At 33.3% G+C, this 18,852-nt stretch overlaps 1 protein-coding gene across 1 annotated transcript in view; it reads right to left on the bottom strand.

Moving 5' to 3' along the window:
• Window positions 1-419: 419 nt before the first annotated feature.
• The window catches only part of LOC123657627 (C3 and PZP-like alpha-2-macroglobulin domain-containing protein 8), a 122,964-nt gene continuing 104,531 nt past the window's right edge, over window positions 420-18,852 (bottom strand). The window contains exons 13-25 of the mRNA XM_045593149.1: window positions 9,525-9,683; window positions 7,557-7,754; window positions 7,017-7,242; window positions 6,462-6,750; window positions 5,913-6,311; window positions 5,684-5,793; window positions 5,382-5,527; window positions 4,653-4,845; window positions 3,408-3,564; window positions 2,708-2,859; window positions 2,326-2,485; window positions 1,667-2,079; window positions 420-1,585 (exon numbers count right to left, since the gene is read on the bottom strand). Of these exons, the coding sequence (XP_045449105.1) occupies window positions 532-1,585; window positions 1,667-2,079; window positions 2,326-2,485; window positions 2,708-2,859; window positions 3,408-3,564; window positions 4,653-4,845; window positions 5,382-5,527; window positions 5,684-5,793; window positions 5,913-6,311; window positions 6,462-6,750; window positions 7,017-7,242; window positions 7,557-7,754; window positions 9,525-9,683 (3,656 nt within the window). The 3' untranslated portion in view covers window positions 420-531. The remainder of the gene's footprint in view (window positions 1,586-1,666; window positions 2,080-2,325; window positions 2,486-2,707; window positions 2,860-3,407; window positions 3,565-4,652; window positions 4,846-5,381; window positions 5,528-5,683; window positions 5,794-5,912; window positions 6,312-6,461; window positions 6,751-7,016; window positions 7,243-7,556; window positions 7,755-9,524; window positions 9,684-18,852) is intronic.

The following is an 18,852-nucleotide window of genomic DNA, read 5'->3' as shown; positions in this document are numbered from 1 at the left end:
AAAATCTTAAATTACAATAGTTTTTTTAAAGAAAAAAAGTTATTTAGATAACATACTTAATCAGCAAATCTAGCACTTTCTAAATTATCTTCTTTAAATTAGTTTTACATGAATCATACTTTAAAACTTTGTTAATTTTTAAGGCTTAAAGGTTTCTACTCATTTATTGTATTCAACATTTTAGAAGCTTACTTTTCTTTCCTTTCGAGATTGTAATCTTAGATACTATTTTATATATTTCAGGCTTTGAGCATAAGAATATTACAGACAGACACACATCTTAACTGTCACAGCGCATAACTTTATTTTTCTCATCCAATTACGCAAACATTCGACTATTTACAGCACACATTATTCTAAACAATTATAAATAAATTAGTGCAACTTTACCGATCTAACAATCAACAATAAAAGTGCTATTAGGATTTTAATCTGAATTTTATTTTAGGTTTTACCAATTTCAATATGGGAGTGAATATTACAAAAATATGCTGAAGTCTTTGTGCCTTATATATTACATAACAACGAAGCTTATAAAGAACGACTATTATTATTTTGTGTTAAATTTGACACATCACTTAATCTATTATGAAATTGAATTTTATCATCTATTTTCGAGCTGTTATGATCAGTGCCTTCTTTTAGTAATTCCCAAAGATTATTTTTATCCAATATCTCAAAACCACCTCTGTTTTCAGGGGCAATGTCTACCTTTACAGGATTGTTAAATGACTTGGATGTTTCGGAAACAGGTGATGATGGTATTTTATGAATTTCTTTGTTTATTGATTTCAATGGTTTTGGTTCATACTTATCAGTTATAACCTTTATTTTTGTTTTGTTCACAACTATATCCGGTTTAATTGTTTTGTTATCATCGACACGTTTTTCCTCTGATTGATCTGAATGCGTGACTGGCTTTTTGATTTGATTTTTAGGCTTAGGTTTCTTTGTTCTAAAATGCATTGTCTTAATATTGCTCTTGGTTATCGCTGCTATTGTATGAGGTATAGATGTAGTTTCGGGATTGTTTTTTGTGTCAGTAGACCTTGTTGTTTGTATTATTTTGTTTTGTTCATCTTCTGGTAAATCAAGACTAGAGTTACTAGCGGACTTTATTTTTTTCTTTTCTTGTCGTAAAATAACTGGTTCATGTGTCGTAATTTCATTATTTTTAACATTCAAAGGTTTGGTTGTGCTTACTCCATTATTTTGTACGGAATTATTTGCCACATTTTCTATTGAAGTAGATTCAATTGGTTTCGATTTGATGAAAAATTTGTCATGTTTATCACCATAAGTGGCTTTTAATGTACCTTTTCGCCTTGGCAATGGCTTTTTATGTTCAGGCTTCTTCACGTAGATTTTAGACACTGGTATTTTTTGAATTATTAATTCGCCGTTTATTTTTGGAACATTAGGTTGAATATTATTATCAATATTCTCACTTTTCGAGTCATTAACATATGTAACTGTTGGAATAATTATTGGCTCATCTGAACTTGTTGTTGTTGATAATTCATTATTCAGCATTGCGGTTGTTGTTACGGATGTGTTATTTTCATAGAATGAATTCAGCGGAGCACTTGTAATTTTGTTAGTCACCGACTCTACTGACGTAGAAACCGATACATCATATGAGGTAACGGTGTGAGCTGGTAAGTGCGATGATGTTTGCTCTGTTGATGTTGAAATATCATCAGAAATATTTATAGATTCTGTTGACGCAGATATATCAGTTGTAGTACTAGTTGCTTTAGTGGTTTTCGGTTCATGCATCTTTTCATAATCTTTCCTGAATTCATAATCTCTGCTACAAATTCGCCCACATTCACATATGTTATCAATATTTGCGCTAGTTTTGAGGCTTGCGATTTGAGTTTTATCAAACCAAGTTATAAAGTCATCGTCGGTAATTCCTCGAAGTAATGGACTGCCAGGTCTTGCGTGGAAGAAGGTTTCGACAGCTAAGTCTGGTCTACTAGAAGGATATATTTTAGCAAATGCTGGACGTAAGCTAGTAATAACAAATTTAGATCTTGCTTCATAGGTTGCGCAAACCGGACACGTTGAACTAATCTGTAAAAATAAACAATTATTTTTAAATATTTATACATTTTGCATACGGTATGAAATGTGATAAATGAAAAATATTAATTAATGTTTAGAAACCTTGTATTAAGCTTATACTGTATTTTAGAAGTAATATTAGTTATTTTCTAGTAAGTAATGTCAAGTGGCACTATATGTTCAAGTTTTTAAAATGAATTCTAATATACAGAATTTATATAATATATTTTTTTTAAATAATCAATAAATACTCACGTTAGTGAAAACGAACCATACAGATTCGCCTCTTGAACCATAATGCAGGTCAGCAAATGTAGCGCCGTCTAGCACTACTGGATTGACCGAGTGCAACTCATAGCCAGAGAAAAGTGAAGTTTCAAGACGAAGTATGCCCGAACGTTCTTTACCTTTCCACCTTAAATAGGACACAACATTACTAGATGCATGTAGAAGTAGATAACTATTTAAATATTAATATACTAGTAAACAAGTACTCAAATGTTTATGGTGCAAACAATGAGATGATGTAAGATTAATTTCGATTCTTTTATTACTATTGAGTGATTTGATCATGCCCAATATGTACTTTCCAATAGTTAGTTACTTACTTTGTTTATTTGTTTTTATAATTACTTACTTAAAGCAAGTTTTGATGATCAACGTCGGCAAGTTTCCTTGTAAGTCTTCAATGCTACTTCTCTCAGGACGTATTTCTTCAATAATAGCAGACTGAATATTTAGCAGGGCATTCTCTGGTTTTGGCGTATACGTTGAATATGATATGGTTCCCTGAAATAAATTGAAGAATGTAAAACTTAAATGCCTCGGGGAGTACGTTAAGCCGTCAGTCACAGTTGTTATCATGTACACCTGATAGCATATATCCGCCAACCCCCATTAGAGCAGCGTGGTGGATTAAGCTCTGATCCTTCTTCTACAAGGGGAAAGAGGCCTATGCCCAGTAGTGGAATATTAGATGCTGAAGCGATGTGGCATCATACTGATATTTGTAATTTATCTTCTTTCTTTTATGTATCTAAATAAATAAATAATAATAGTAACCACTATTTCAAATTTAACTTTTTACCTTTATTATTAATTTTATATTAAAACATAGTTCTTTTTATAATAGTTACTGGGGAGTTTCTTGCCGATTATTCTCTACAGAATCTACATTCTAAATCAGTAGATTCACATTTAACGATAACTTAAAATTTAATTTGTAAAATGACGATTGGAAGGTGTTTTGGAATCTTATTTGAATAAAGTTATCTTTAATTTTAATTTAATTGGGCTAAATTGCTTTATTTTATTTATTTAATATTGTTACGATGTACCTGTACTGTAGCACATCCGGCTCCGGTAGCATAAACAAAGACTTTTGTAGGCAATCCAGGAAGTTGTAGAGGTCTTGGGGGAGTTTTGGCCCGTAATTCTAATGTGTCAGTTAATTCCATACCGGCTGTTGCGAGTGATACTGTGAGTGCTCGATGTCTGTGAAAGATAATGATTTTTAACACACTAGGAATTTCTAAACATTTTTTAATATCATATCAAAAGCCGACCGTTCCAGCGGGGATCGAACCTGCATCTCAGACTGACCGTGTCGGTGCTCTAGCCAATTAAGCTATGGAACGATGTATCTGCTAGATTGAAATTTTTGATATGATGATTTTATATTCGGTCTAAGCGACCCTGTGAAAAAATGTTTAGAATTTCCTGGGTAACACAAAAATATAAATCGTACACTAAGAATTTTAACACGATGTATCGTAGCATAACCGTAGCATACATTATATATGACAAATAAATAAACGAGATCGAAGAATCTGATTCTTATATAATTGTTTCCGTTATTTTTTTTTAGTTCCACATTTTTGCATTTTTTTTTTGTTAACGGTTACACAGTAGTACGGAACAGTATATATGCATATCCGACTCATACTAATTTTTTTTATTTAGTATTTCTAAGAATATTACAACTATGTAAAAATAAATAAATATTTTACATTCAGTAGTATGAGAATCCTATAAAACCTATATACACAGAAAACATGAATGCCCCTCCTCCATTTTGATCCAAAAAATGACAAAAAAACAAAAATGACAAGCTTACTGTAAGTTTTTGCCAGACTGTAGATAAACTTGCTGTGTGGCTACGGCACTAAAGAATTTAGCCACCCCCTCTCTTCCCGTGGGTGTCGTAAGAGGCGACTAAGGGATAACAAGGTTCCACAACCACCTTGGAACTTAAGAAGCTGACCGATGGCGGGATAACCATCCAACTGCTGGCTTCGAAATACACAGGCCGAAGACGGGCAGCAGTGTCTTCGGTGCGACAAAGCCAGTACTGCGGTCACCAACCCGCCTGCCCAGCGTGGTGACTATGGGCAAAACACATGAGTTCACGTTATTTTTGGCGTGAACTTGTGGAGGCCTGTGTCCAGCAGTGGACTGTATAGGCTGTAATGTATGTAGATAAACTGGCTTACAACTAAGGTTGTGTTTTTGTCCTGATGCGTTTATGGAATAAATAATAATAACAATAAAAAAATAAAGTTATTTTATAGCTAAGTACCTACCTATCATGAGCTAACGCGGCATATTGTGCTGCAGCTTTAGTAGCGCTGTAAGCGAGGCTCGGGTGTCGTTGAAGTGTAGACGCTCTGTAGTACAGGAACCTCGCAGCGGCTTCCCCTTCAGCGAGCGCGCCTCGAGCACAAGCGGCCAGTAACACTCTCACTCCAGCCACGTACTGTTCCATTGTTACTGCTTCTACAGATAAAAGAAGATTTATTTAAAAAAAAAAACTTTATTCTATAATATTAGAGTTGAAATTAATTCTATGTTTATGAAAAATTAAGACACTACATAGTGCAAAGTAATAGTGCATTCTGACCCCAGTCACGTACCTGCTTCTACAGGTAAATGGTATTTATTAGAGTAATTTCCTTTGTGATAGATAAGTTTCATTATTGTACTGTTTAAAAAATAGCCCTAGAAATCTATGTTAGGCTGAAAGATCTGCTACAAGGATATTAATAATTAGTTACGAAATTTCGAAATGCCAAAAACTATAGATTTTCTGCAGTGAGGAATTTGAGGAACAAAGCAATATTTTATAAAAATTCCTTCTTCCGTATTTCCATTCCGTTTCTGTATTTCGTTCCATATTTACAATCTTCCGTATTAGACATTGTAAAATACAAAAATGTAGGATATATTTTACATTGACTTACCATAACATCACTGAAGTTACTTGCAAATATTTTTGAATAACAATCAAGTACTAATGCAGCAAATATACTTACCATAAGAGGTTGTTTTAATATTTCTGGAAGTTTCCTCCAATAGCCAATCAGCGGCATCTTTTCTCGGAGCTGGCCAACCGAATTCACCTTCTTCAGTAGTTGACGCATTTCGTAGTATGACAAGAGCTTCAGGAACAATCGGACTTCTGCAATAGTTGTAATTTAATATATTAGTTTTACGGGTTTCATCACTCACTATTTAAAAAAGTTGCTTTTCAAACAGTGGTTTATACTTTTGGACTATATTACACGTAGCATAGTTATTTTTTTTTTAATTATAAAATATAATAAGATATAATTACCGAGCTAAAACTAAAGCCAATACTGTTGCTGCTAACGCGGCGGGAGATGTTAAATTGTATATATTGGTTTCTAAATATTTCTGAGCTTTCTTTGCTATATCCGCATCCAACTGAAAATTATACAGATATTGTAAGACAATTTCGAAATCAGTATTATTTCTAAGGAAGTAATAAAATTATTAGTCACTATGAATAAAAAAAAATGCAAATCTTTTACATAAAAACTCACTTGATTCTCCACACCAACTTCCAGCAAAGCTACTAAAGTCTCAGCAGTGACCTCAACTGTCCGTTCCCATTCTATTTCATCTTGTGTCATATTACCATCTCTATCGTAGTAATAATATTCATTTACATCGACTTCTTTATCAGTATTATTAACATTCTTTATTTCAACTGGATAGTAATCAACTTCCTTGTCAGCTGCTAAGGGTGTAAAAGATCCATCAGGATTTTGTCTCTTTTGTATCCAATTTTTAATAGATTGTAGTAGATTTGGGTCGATTGGATAATAATATTGTATTTTGTTAAGGATTTCTAAGATTTTAATAGTAGATAAGTGGCTGCTTATGGCTGGATGATCGCTAAAGGAATTATCGCTTTTCCGGAAGGAGAGAAGAATTTGAACCTGAAATAATTAAAATATTTTGTGAAGCAAAAATCCAGATGTGTTTTTTTTAGGTGTAAATGATAAGTATTCCGATGTTTGCATGTGATATTATTTGTGATTTAATCTCAGAACTTTTAAAGCTACATATTTTTTTCAAATAAAATTTACCTGTTCTGGTAGTTTCTTTAAGATCCTCTCTCTCTCGGCTTCATCCACTAAATGCGGGATATGATCAAGCGCTAACAACGGGGCCAAATTTGCTGATGCAGCGGATAATTGTGAGTCTTTCCAAACATCAGCCCACTGATCAGTAATATCTGATTGGAAACTGTACAGCGGTAAGTGTAAACCTCCAGAAACGAGTAAAGTTCCACTGGCTGAACCAGGAACAACACCGTGAGGAAGACCCAGCTCTAACACTTGGGAGAAACCAGCTTCTTCATTGAAGTTCCATATTCTGAAAAACAAATTGTTATATTTTTAATTAATATATAAATATACTCTAATATGTTACAGAAAATAAAATATATAAATTTACTGCTTATAAATGGTTTGCTATTTTTAGTGTTAGGAAAAACGACTATTTTTTCAATGGAAAAATTAAGACAGCAATTAATTTCATCTTTATGTTTTCTTTTATTTTAAACCTAGAAGTAGTGAAAATAATTATACATACATGTTTCAAAATTAAATCTAGAAAAGCTACTACAATACTTAGTTTACCTAAAATCGGCTTTATCTCCCCACAAAGCACTAAAGCCCACATATTTGATTCTCATATCAGAGGTCAATGGCCAAACCAGAAGTCTTCTCTCGGATGGAGCGGCACCTTTCCCCACTGATAGCCTTCCTCCCTCCCACCAGACCCACCAAGCGCACCAGGCATCCGCACCGGCGCATTCCTCGTCACTTTCCGTTTGTTCAGCACTTGCTAGGTGGACGTCGTAACCTAGAAACATTTTTTTTTTAATATTAATTTTATTTCGTTACGTTTAAAGAAGAACTTATAAGATAGGTTTAAATACTAAAAATGATCATTTTGTCGTAACAATTGTCAATTAACCTAATATAGCACAATTAACTACTAGTTCGATTACCTACATCGGGTCTAAATGCTCATTAATTTCACACTGCATGCTTTGTCAATTTCTCTTTTCGTACTAGTTTTGTCATGATACTACCACTAAGGTTTTTTGTAAAAATATTTCACTTAATAAAATTAAATAGTATGCTTCAGGGTACTAACGTACACATACAGCTTACCATGCTTTCCTTTAGCAATCCAAACACGTGTTTTTTCAAACACAACTCTATACATGTCATCTGAAGGTTCTCGTATTGATGATAAGGCAACATGAGCGGCGCCCTGAGCTCTTAATTCTAACACCAAGCCCGCACGGTTACGAGGAGCAGCAACCCATTGCCATTCCCATGAACCACGGGATGAGACGGCTAAGTGTTCTGAAAGAATAGAAAACATGAGGATATATTAAATGCAAATATAATAGTAATGAAAGTTTTAGAATTGCTCTCGGTCTCCGGTTGGGAGCTCCACTGTGCTTTGAACACAAATGTCCGTGCGGAAAAAAGGTCAATTCTTTCGGACTACACGGCCTTTCCTGTAACAAGAGTTCAGGTAGGTTTTCCCGTCACGGCTCCCTAAACTATACCATAAAAAGAGCTCTTGCCACCATCGACGTTCCTGCTCTTATCGAGCCAACTGGAATTAGTCGCAATGATGGCAAGAGACCTGATGGATTGACGTTGGTTCCCTGGGAAAGGGGACGGGCGCTTTTGTGGGACGCAACCTGCGTTGACACACTTGCTCCGTCTCATGTCAGGGAAACAGCCTTAAAAGCGGGAGCTGCAGCGGAAAAAGCTGAAACGACTAAACGACACAAATATTCGTCACTAATTCCAAATTACATCTTTGTGCCGTTTGCAGTCGAAACACTTGGACCTTGGAGTAACAGTGCTAAAATTTTTTTAAATGAGATAACATCTCGCCTTATTGCCTCCACTGGTGACAAGAGGGCTGGTGCATTTTTTGCCCAGAGAATCGGCATAGCGATTCAACGGGGAAATGCTGTCAGCATTCTTGGCACAATTCCACGCGGACATGATTTATACCGTGCTGTGTGGCTACGGCACTAAAGAATTTAGCCACCCCCTCTCTTCCAGTGGGTGTCGTAAGAGGCGACTAAGGGATAACAAGGTTCCACAACCACCTTGGAACTTAAGAAGCCGACCGGTGGTGGGATAACCATCCAACTGCTGGCTTTGAAATACACAGGCCGAAGACGGGCAGCAGCGTCTTCGGTGCGACAAAGCCAGTACTGCGGTCACCAACCCGCCTGCCCAGCGTGGTGACTATGGGCAAAACACTTGAGTTCACGTTATTTTTGGCGTAAACTTGTGGAGGCCTATGTCCAGCAGTGGACTGTTTAGGCTGTAATGATGATTTATACCAAAACTATCTGTAAAAATTTAGTTCTTAAGTTGTGAATTGTAAATATGTATAATATTTTGTATAAATAAAGTCATTGAATCGTCCTATTAAAATACATTTTTGTGTATGTAATAATTATAATTGTTATAATGTAACACTCATTATTACATAAATAAAATAATATGATAATTAAAAAAAAAAAAAAAATAGTAATCAATAGCGGTCTCATCTTTAGTGAGAATCGTTATTATATTTCATTTAAACGTTATTTTATAGCTTACAGCATTTATAATGATAAATTAGGAATTTTACTGGAAAAAATGTTTGTTTTTTTTTTGAAATTTACTTGAATTATACTTTTTCGAAGTAGTGAGACATACTTTTATGATTTATTATTTAACCATTGTGTTACAAAATTTGTAAGTGAAATTTTATATTTATTATACCATATTTCTAAAAGATTTAAATATAATTTTGATATCACGTTGTTTCGTGTATTTATCAAATTCAACAAACTATTAAAGATACACGCTTCAGCCTGTAATATCCCACTACTGGGCATAGGCCTCTTTCCCCATGTAGGAGAAGGATCAGAGCTTAATCCACCACGCTGCTCCAATGCGGGTTGGTGGATATTAAAGATATACTTAAACGCAATTTTTTCTTCATTTCTTTACTCACTCCACACTCATTTTTCTTCCTTCATTTTCTATGAATGATACTCAGTATACTAACTAAGAGAACATTCTTACTTTCAGAATTATTGCATAGAGTTTACAAACCATTAGCACAGAAGTATGCGCTTTGCGTGTCACTTCTATGCAAGCCCTCTGGAAGTACTAATACGCTGGCTGATCTAATGACCGACCCAACTAGAGTCTCGTTGTTGAAGGAGGTGTAAGACACGGAGCAGTTGTCAGCGCTGTATCCTGTCACTTCCACTGGAATAAAATAAACACAAATTAAGAAACTTATACTATGATAACGTTTATTCTTTAAATTAATATAGTTAAGTGTGTGTGTGTAGTGAAATGTGTGTAAGTGTAGTGTGTATATAAACGTATATTTCTAAACAGTTATAAGTTTTCGACAGTAGAAAAAAAAAGCTTTGAATCGCTTATCTGTAACAATAATATTTACATGTTTTTATGTATTCAATATTTATAAATATAGTTTTTACTTTAATATTTATAAATGTAGTAGAATATTTATAAATATAGTTTATATTTATTCTATACATTTAAAGAGCCCTGACGAAAATATATCGCACAAATTTAATATCCTTTCATGATCTATTTTTATATCAAAGATTTATAACCCAAATACATCTACTTATTAACGTATTAATATTTAAGTAGATCCACGTAATCGTGTGTAAGGAATAAATATCCTCGACCCATTACCTTAATACCATAAATACATCAATGGTACAAAATGACTGAGAACCGAAATCGTATAATAAAGTATCTATAAAATATATTACGAAATCTTTTATGGCATGAATTATTTTAGTCACGGCAAACATAACGTTTTATTTCCTATATTCTGATCTGACACTACGGTACTTATATAGAATCTTTTTATTACCATAATACTCATAATACTTTAATGGTGCGGAGAGATGAGTGAAAAGATATTTTCATATACTCTGCTTATCTTTTTGGTATAAATGACAGGTTTAATTTTAAAGATATTATAAATTTATTTTGTTTAATTTCTCAAATTATATTTATTTAATAATATATTTTAATATTACTTATTTTTCAACCATCATAAATTAAAAAGTTACAATATTTAAACACTTAAATTTAATAAAGCCATTTCATGGCCTGTTTCTGCCTGCCTGTTTCTTGCCTCATATGAATTTTACAAATAAATATATTTTTCCTGCAAAACGATTTACCTTACAGTCTTACAAGTACAAAAACGTAAACAAGATCGATTACTCACGATCAAGAGAACTAAAAATAAAAATTGGTCTGATTGATAAAAGATCGAATGTCTCTCTATATCTTTTGAAAATAAGGCATTAAAATGAGATTAAAGCAATTTGTATATAAGATTTAATACCGAATAATTTTTCTAGTGAAATTTGGTTGCGATTTTTTTCAACAAATATCGTTTTGTAACCGCTTCATTCCATAAATTGCACCGACCAGACATTAGGAGCACCGCAACAAGACGGAGCTACCGCTGTAATGGAATTTCAGTGGGTTTATTGCCATGTTACGATGTTGTTCGAGAAGCAATAGTCGCTTGGAAAATAATCATCTTTGTCCTTGCATTAAAATATAAATAGCCTTTTGTTTAAAAATAGAACATATTGTGAATAAATTTGGAATTTAATATTCTTTTGATATTTTGTAGTAGCTTTTATGAAGTAACTTACTTATTCATGTACTCGTATATATCATATATTCTATTAAGTATCTAAAAGGCTTCTACCAATACTATTGAATAAATATATGGTTGAATATTAAAGGAAAACATTTTTTTTTGTTTCTTATTTTTTATACATTACGTTTGTTGTTTCAAACTTAACGGCCCCGTAGAATGTGTCGGGGTTCCGAAATTAATACAATATACAAGCACAAAAGTTACCTTTGTATTTCTTATAAAAATATTTCTCACGTGTTGGTATCGACCCCGATTGGTTCGAACCCGAAACCTATAGCGTATCAATTTCTTATTCTTGCGCTAACAAGCCGTCAACAATTATTTATATCTTATAAAAAAAATATACAGATAAGTATAAATAATAAAAATATAGTAATTAGAAAGATATTTTTCAATAAATAGTTCGTTTTATTTCAAGTACCTTAAATACACCGGCACAAGCTCAGATCGAATCTAAACCCATATAGTACGTGTTTCAACCATCTTTGTTATATTTGGTAGCCAACAATTAGTGATTTTGGTTGTATATCAAAAAAAAAAAAAAGTTGACATAAAAACAATTCAACATGCTGAAATATTTTGAATGGAGGTCTAACCTATAGTCGTTAAGGAAACGGTCAATTAAGTTATCTTTGCGTTAACCAAACAGTACATGTGTGTTTTAAAATATTACACTTTTTACTTAGAAATAATGAAAATTATATACAAATCCCCTCATATACCTTTGGGGATGGGATTTACTAAACAATGAAATGGGTGACTATTAATTTTAAAATAATGGCCTAAATTCGTAGTTAATTCATGTTAATTGCTACAGAAATAATTCACTTATAAAAATAATTCACATTTTACCCCTTCCGGGGTAGAGCTTAAAAAACACTGAGTCATTTTTTATTGTTTTCAAATTATAAGACCCGAAAATACTCAGCGTTTCATGGAATTAGATTCAATTAATGCTAACCCTTCATTTACGTGGTCCCTGAGGCTCAATCTAAAAATTATTCATTTTGTAATTCTTGTTTTTACGTGGAGGTAACATTGTTAAGATAAGATAACATTAGGTACATAACTTATAATATGGCCATAAGATATGTGAGTACTACGAGTATATAGTTGATTATTATTGAGTATATATGCTGTGTGGCTACGGCATTAAAGAATATAGTCACTCCTTCTCTTTCCGAGGGTGTCGTAAGAGGCGACTAAGGGATAACACAATTCCACTACTATCTTGGAACTTATAAAGCCGACTGGTGGCGGGATAACCATCCAACTGCTGGTTTTGAAATACACAGAGGACGGGCAACAGCGTTTTCGGTGCGACAAAGCCAGCCTGCGTTCACCAACCCGCCTGCCCAGCGTGGTGACTATGGGCAACATACATGAGTTCACGCCTTTTTTGATGTGAACTTGTGGAGGCCTATATCCAGTAGTGGACTGCGATAGGCTGAAGTGATGATGATGAGTGATGAGTAAAAGTGAAACTAGTTGATAAGTTAAGGTTAAATACTGTAATGATGTTTACTTTAATTAATTAATATTAACAATAATGATAAGCTCTACGTTTCCTACAGCTTTGGCTTATTTAAATCATAAGAAGTACTAACTCAAAGGGTGAGAAGGCAACCAATAAAATACGCCCAAAATATGTATTCCGAACTAAATAGATAAATAACAATTATAGCTTAAACATAGCGCTGATCGATACATTCTCAAATTGTGATTACTTTCTCATTTGCATAATACACGTAATGACGTCATTAAACGTGATTGTGTTGACGTATGTAATAAATGTTAATTTGAACGCTTCGGTTATATAATTTAGATATACGTTACGATTTATGTGTTAGATTATTATTGTATTAAATTAATTACGGGATGAGTTATGTTGTATATAAGTATTAAGTTGATAGATAATGGAATAAAATAGAATTAATTATATTAACATCAAATGTATTATTTTACATCGAACTGTCATTGAAGCATACAGGTAGTAACTTACAAAGGCGGTCTTATTGCTTAGTAACGGTCTCTTCCAGACAATCTTAAGATTTTTTTAATACTATGGTGACAAATAAGGTTACGGCCCTCGCAGCAAGCGCTTGCCTTAGCCTATAGACGCCTGCAACATCAGAAGCATCTCAAGCGCGTTCCCTCCTCTACTCTGACCTTACTCACCACAGGAACACAACATTACTTAAAAGCAGTATTATTTAGCTGTGACCTTGTGCAAGGTTGGAGTACTCGTACTTCCCCAGGCAAGCTGCTTCAATTTTGAGCAGAAAATTTTCTGCTGTGCCCTACCTCAATGAAAGAAAGATAGAGAAAAACGCAAAGGAAATTAAACTCGTGTCGTTGTTACTGCGAACATAATAACTGTGAAAACATATTTTGTAGGGATTACTATTCCGATTGATACAAATTAGTGTAAAGTTAATTAATCATATTTTTAACCGACTTCCAAAAAAGGAGGAGGTTCTCAATTCGACTGTATTTTTTTTTTTTAATGTATGTTACATCAGAACTTTTGACTGGGTGGAGCGATTTCGACAAATTTTCTTTTAATCGAAAGGTGGTGTGTGCCAATTGGTCCCATTTAAAATTATTTGAGATCTAACAACTACTTTTCGAGCTATATCTAATAATACGTTTTTACTTGACGCTTTTTTCGTCGACCTACGTTCGATCTATGTTGTATTACTCGTCGATGTAATTGAAGTCGGTTTTTTTTCGTTTGCGAGCAAACACAATTATGTAACATTGACTTTTTGTCCCTTTAATGTGGTTTATTATTAGTGAAGTCAAAGTCATTTCGGTTGTGGCATAGTTGTGTTCTGATCGGCGACACCACAATAAATTGGTCAAAATAGTGCTTCACCATAATATATTAGTTTCGAAATAGTGTTTAAATTATCATTTGTGTTAGACTTAACTGATTGAAGATTAAATAGTGTTCAATTATAAAATTGTTATCATTGAGGTTTCAAGGATATTCATTTTCCGGTTTATCTTGAAAAGGGACATTTTCAAATTGAAACGTATTTTTAGCTGAAGTAATGTAATTAACACATTACGATGTATTTGTATCATCATAGCGTCAGCATATCGCAGTCCACTGCTGGACATAGTCCTCCACAAGCTCGCGCCAAAAATGGCGTGAACTCATGTGTGTTGCTCATTGTCACCACGCTGGGCAGGCAGGTTGACGACCGCAGGGCTGACTTTGTGGCGCACCGAAGACGGAATATTTGTAAATCTTGTATAATGCAGTTTATGTTTTCATGACGATAGGATAGTTTTATGCATTTTAATTAAAACAGCACACATTGTGTAACATACACACATAAATACACAACAATGATTTTTTTATATTAGTAATTTAATAGATAAAAAATAATAGTTCAATAAGTTTATCATGTTGTTAAAGAACTATTTGAGCATGTTAACTATCAAACTACATCTAGGGCAAAAGCAGTGTCTACAAATAAATGTTAATAGAAATAAAACCTTAGTTTTGCAATTCTCTACGTGTACTACAAAACAACATACAAAACAACAATGTGAATAAAATGTAATCTCTACGTTTGCACACAACAGCAAAGTCTTCAGAGGCATATTACTTTTGCTGTGATGTGTATTTTAGTTTCAAAAATATTTCGTTGTTAGAAACTCAGTGCAAAGTCGCTGTATTTTATTTTAAAAATACATATGGCATTCTCTGTGCAAACAAGGTAGTCGTCGTCTTTAATTATAAAATATGTTATTTTCTACTTTAATTATCTTCCGTATCTTAGCAAAGCAGGAAGACCTTTTATAGTGCTGTTCTATTAAAATAAACTCGTATAGAATTGTAGTTATAATAATTAAATAGCTAAACTGACAAAAAAAGTTCTGTTTTGCGAAATTTCAAACGCATAAATTTTAATTGATTATTAATTTTTTGAAAATATTGTAATTTTATGCGCATTTTTTTAAAATTTTAATTCAGTGAACAGCTTCTACAAATAATTAGAACTTCTAAAAAAAAGCTATAATTGAAAATAGCTCATTACGTTAAAATAATATAGCTTTAGCATAGTTTTTTTAAACTGAAGCTAGTTTTAGGATTGCAATGTGGCAACCCAGATCGAAATGTCGTCAGAGTAAACTCCATCTTAGCGAGTATTTCACTAACACAAATATATGAGAAAATTGCTTCGAATAAGCTCCAACGGGTTTATGCAATAAAGAATGAAAATCTTTGTAGGAACGCTGTTGTTGTAACGAGATTTCGTTCAGTCTTAACTTTGGTTTTGTCTAGAAATAGTTTAATCTCAACTTAATAAATATTTATGTGTTTTGTCTGATTTTATAACAGTACATAGTTAAACAAAGAACTGAATTGGTGTCATGAATGAGGATTCAGCGGAAAAACGGGTAAAAGCTATTTTTAACCGACTTCCAAAAAAGGAGGAGGTTCTCAATTCGACTGTATTTTTTTTATGTATGTTACATCAGAACTTTTGACCGTGTGGACCGATTTCGACAATTTTTTTTAATCAAAAGGTGGTGTATGTCAATTGGTCCCATTTAAATTTATTTGAGATCTAACAACTATTTTTTGAGTTATATGTAATAATGCGTTTTTACTTGACGCCTTTTTCGTCGACCTACGTTGTATTATACCGCATAACTTTCTACTGGATGTACGGATTTTGATAATTCTTTTTTTGTTGGAAAGGAGATATCCCTAGTTTAGTACCATGATAAAGAAACCAGGATCTGATGATGGGATCCCAGAGAAATCAAGGGAAACTCTTGAAAATTCGCAATAACTTTTTACTGGGTGTACCGATTTTGATAATTATTTTTTATGTTGGAAAGAAGATATTCCTAGTTTAGTACCATAATAAGGAAATCAGGATCTGATGATGGGATCCTAGAGAAATCGAGGGAAACTCTTGAAAATCCGCAATAACTTTTTACTGGGTGTTTCGATTTTGATATTTTTAATTTACTCGAAAGCTGAAGTTTGTCATGTGGTCACATATAAATTTTATTGAGATCTGATAACTACTTTTTGAGTAATCTTTGATACCACGTAGTTACTGAGGTAGGGCACAGCAGGAATTTCCTGCTCAAAATATGGAGCAGCCCGACTGGGGTAGTACCTCGACCTTACTCGATCACAGCAAAATAATACTGTTTTCGAGCAGTATTGTGTTCCTGTTGGTGAGTAAGGTGACCAGAGCTCCTGGGGGGGTTGGGGATTGGGTCGGCAACGCGCTTGCGATGCTTCTGGCGTTGCAGGTGTCCATAAGCTACGGTAATCGCTTACCATCAGGTGAGCCGTACGCTTGTTTGCCGACCTAGTGATATAAAAAAAAAAAAGTTACTTGACTATTTTTTGTCGATCTACGTTGTATTACACGTCGATGTAATTGAAGTCGGATTTTATTCGTTTGCGAGCAAACACAATTATTTATAAAACAAAGCATAAAAAAAAAATATATTTTATATTATAAGATGTAGTATAAGGTATGATTGCTAAGATATTTAAAAAATTGCGATTGAATACGACACAACATAAAATTGTTACAAATTGATTTCCATTTGGGAAAATGGATAACAAATAAAGGTGCTTAGTAAAAAGGGTTGAGGTTTGAAGAATACTTTATTTTTGAGTACGGAGTACCTATAAAGATTTAATTTCACTTCTACCATTTTACAGTTTTTTTTTTTATATCACTAGGTCGGCAAACAAGCGTACGGCTCACCTGGTGGTAAAAGATTACCGTAGCTTATAGACGCCAGACGCCTGCAATACCAGAAGCGTCGCAAGCGCGTTGTCGACCCAATCCCCAATCCCTCCCCAGGAGCTCTGGTCACCTTACTCACCAACAGGACTACAATACTGTTTGAAAACAGTAATGTTTAGCTGTGATCTATATTTTATTGTGATTATAATTTAGGAATGAGAGTAAAAGTTTAGAGAAAGCAAAGGTTATGTTTCAGTAGCCTATCATGGACGCCAGGAACACTAGAAACATCTCAATATCCTCAGGAATTCTTGTTATGAGAGCAGAAAAAAACTGAGGTAGGGCTAAGCAGGAATTACCCTGCTCAAAATCTGGAGCAGCTCGTCTGGGGCAGTAACTCGATCTTACAGATAATCACAGCTAAATAATACTGCTTTCAAGCAGTGTTGTGTTCATGTTATGAGTAAGGTGACCTCAAGCTCCTGGTGGGATTCGGGGTAGGGTAGGTAACGCACTCGCAATTTTTCTGGTATTGCAGGCGTCTATAGGCTGTCGTAGAAGCTTGCCATTAGGTGAGCCATACACTTGTTTGTCGATCTAGTTGTATAAGAAAAAAAGGGAAAAATAAAAACTGAATGACGACAAGACAATCCTTACATATACTCGCAAATTCCTTCTCATTACAAGTCGACGCTGCAAATCATGCCTTCTCTTCCTTTCAATTGCTTTGCCTTCTGAATATTCCCTCGAGAGACTACTTGTGTTTGATTTAACAATGGCTATATGAAAGCTGAGGAATATTATTATTATGAACTTAATTAAAATATTTTGTTCCAAAGAGTATTAATTTCTTTGAGGATAATGAATGAAAATGCTTTGTCTTTTGATAAGTAACTTTTACGAAACGTAGGACTTTTTATTCTAATGCGGGTAAATGAGTATAATAAATTAATTGCTGAAAATCTCACGATTTTGTCAAAAGATTTAGGTTAAGAGTAAAAAAGTAAGTTTTAATTAGCTAAATTATTAAGCGACATGAGATTCGTTATAAGGTTTTAACTATAATAAAAATAAACTGGATAATAATTTTACTCGGTTGTAATTATAAACTTATAAAATCTTTGTGACCATTTGTCGTTATTCTATTTTGCTACTCATTTTGCTAATAAATAGCAGCTTACGTGTCGGGTCTTAGTCCTTACTCTAGAGGAGAACTTTGAATTTCAATATTTTTGTTTTTTATTATTTTAAGGTTAATCTAAATCATTAATACGCGAAGCAAACACTTTGTACCCCTTTTTACGAAAATTGTACCGACAAAGGAGTATGGAATTTCGCATACATATCTATATTAATATTATAAAGAGGTAAAGTTTATAACTTTGTTTGTATGTAGTGGGTAATCTTCGCAAATACTGATCCGATCATGTAAATTCTTTCACTTACAGAAAGCTACGCTATTCAGAAGTGCTATAGGCTATATTTTATTGTAATTGAACAAAAAATAGAAGATAAGAAAAATATTTAAATATAATATCAAAATGGTAAATAAACTAGCGCCATCTATCGCTATTAGAAAACAATTTATTAGTCTTTCGACGTTATTAATTTAGTCTTATTTTAGTCTATCGACGACGTTTTCTCGATTTTTGATAGATGGCGTTGGAGCAACATATTATTTATTTAAGTGCTATAAAATTTGTTCTTGAAAGTATGTTATTTGGTTCTGTAATTTAAAATAATAAATAAATACACGGGAGCAACATATTATTTATTTAAGTGCTATAAAATTTGTTCTTTAAACTATGTTATTTGGTTAATATAATAATAATTAACGCCCAAAGAAGTGGGCACGGGTCGGCTAGTAGTTTATGGTGGAGAAGGAGTAAAGAATGCTATATTTTTTTAAATTATGTATAAAAAAAAAAAACATTAAATCAATAAAATAACATTACACACACTATCATGCGTTTTA

Source organism: Melitaea cinxia, chromosome 11 (genome assembly GCF_905220565.1).
Source record: "Melitaea cinxia chromosome 11, ilMelCinx1.1, whole genome shotgun sequence".
Taxonomy (NCBI): Eukaryota; Metazoa; Arthropoda; class Insecta; order Lepidoptera; family Nymphalidae; genus Melitaea; species Melitaea cinxia.
Note: the sequence above shows the minus strand (reverse complement) of the source record. Positions and strands in the feature narration are given on the sequence as shown.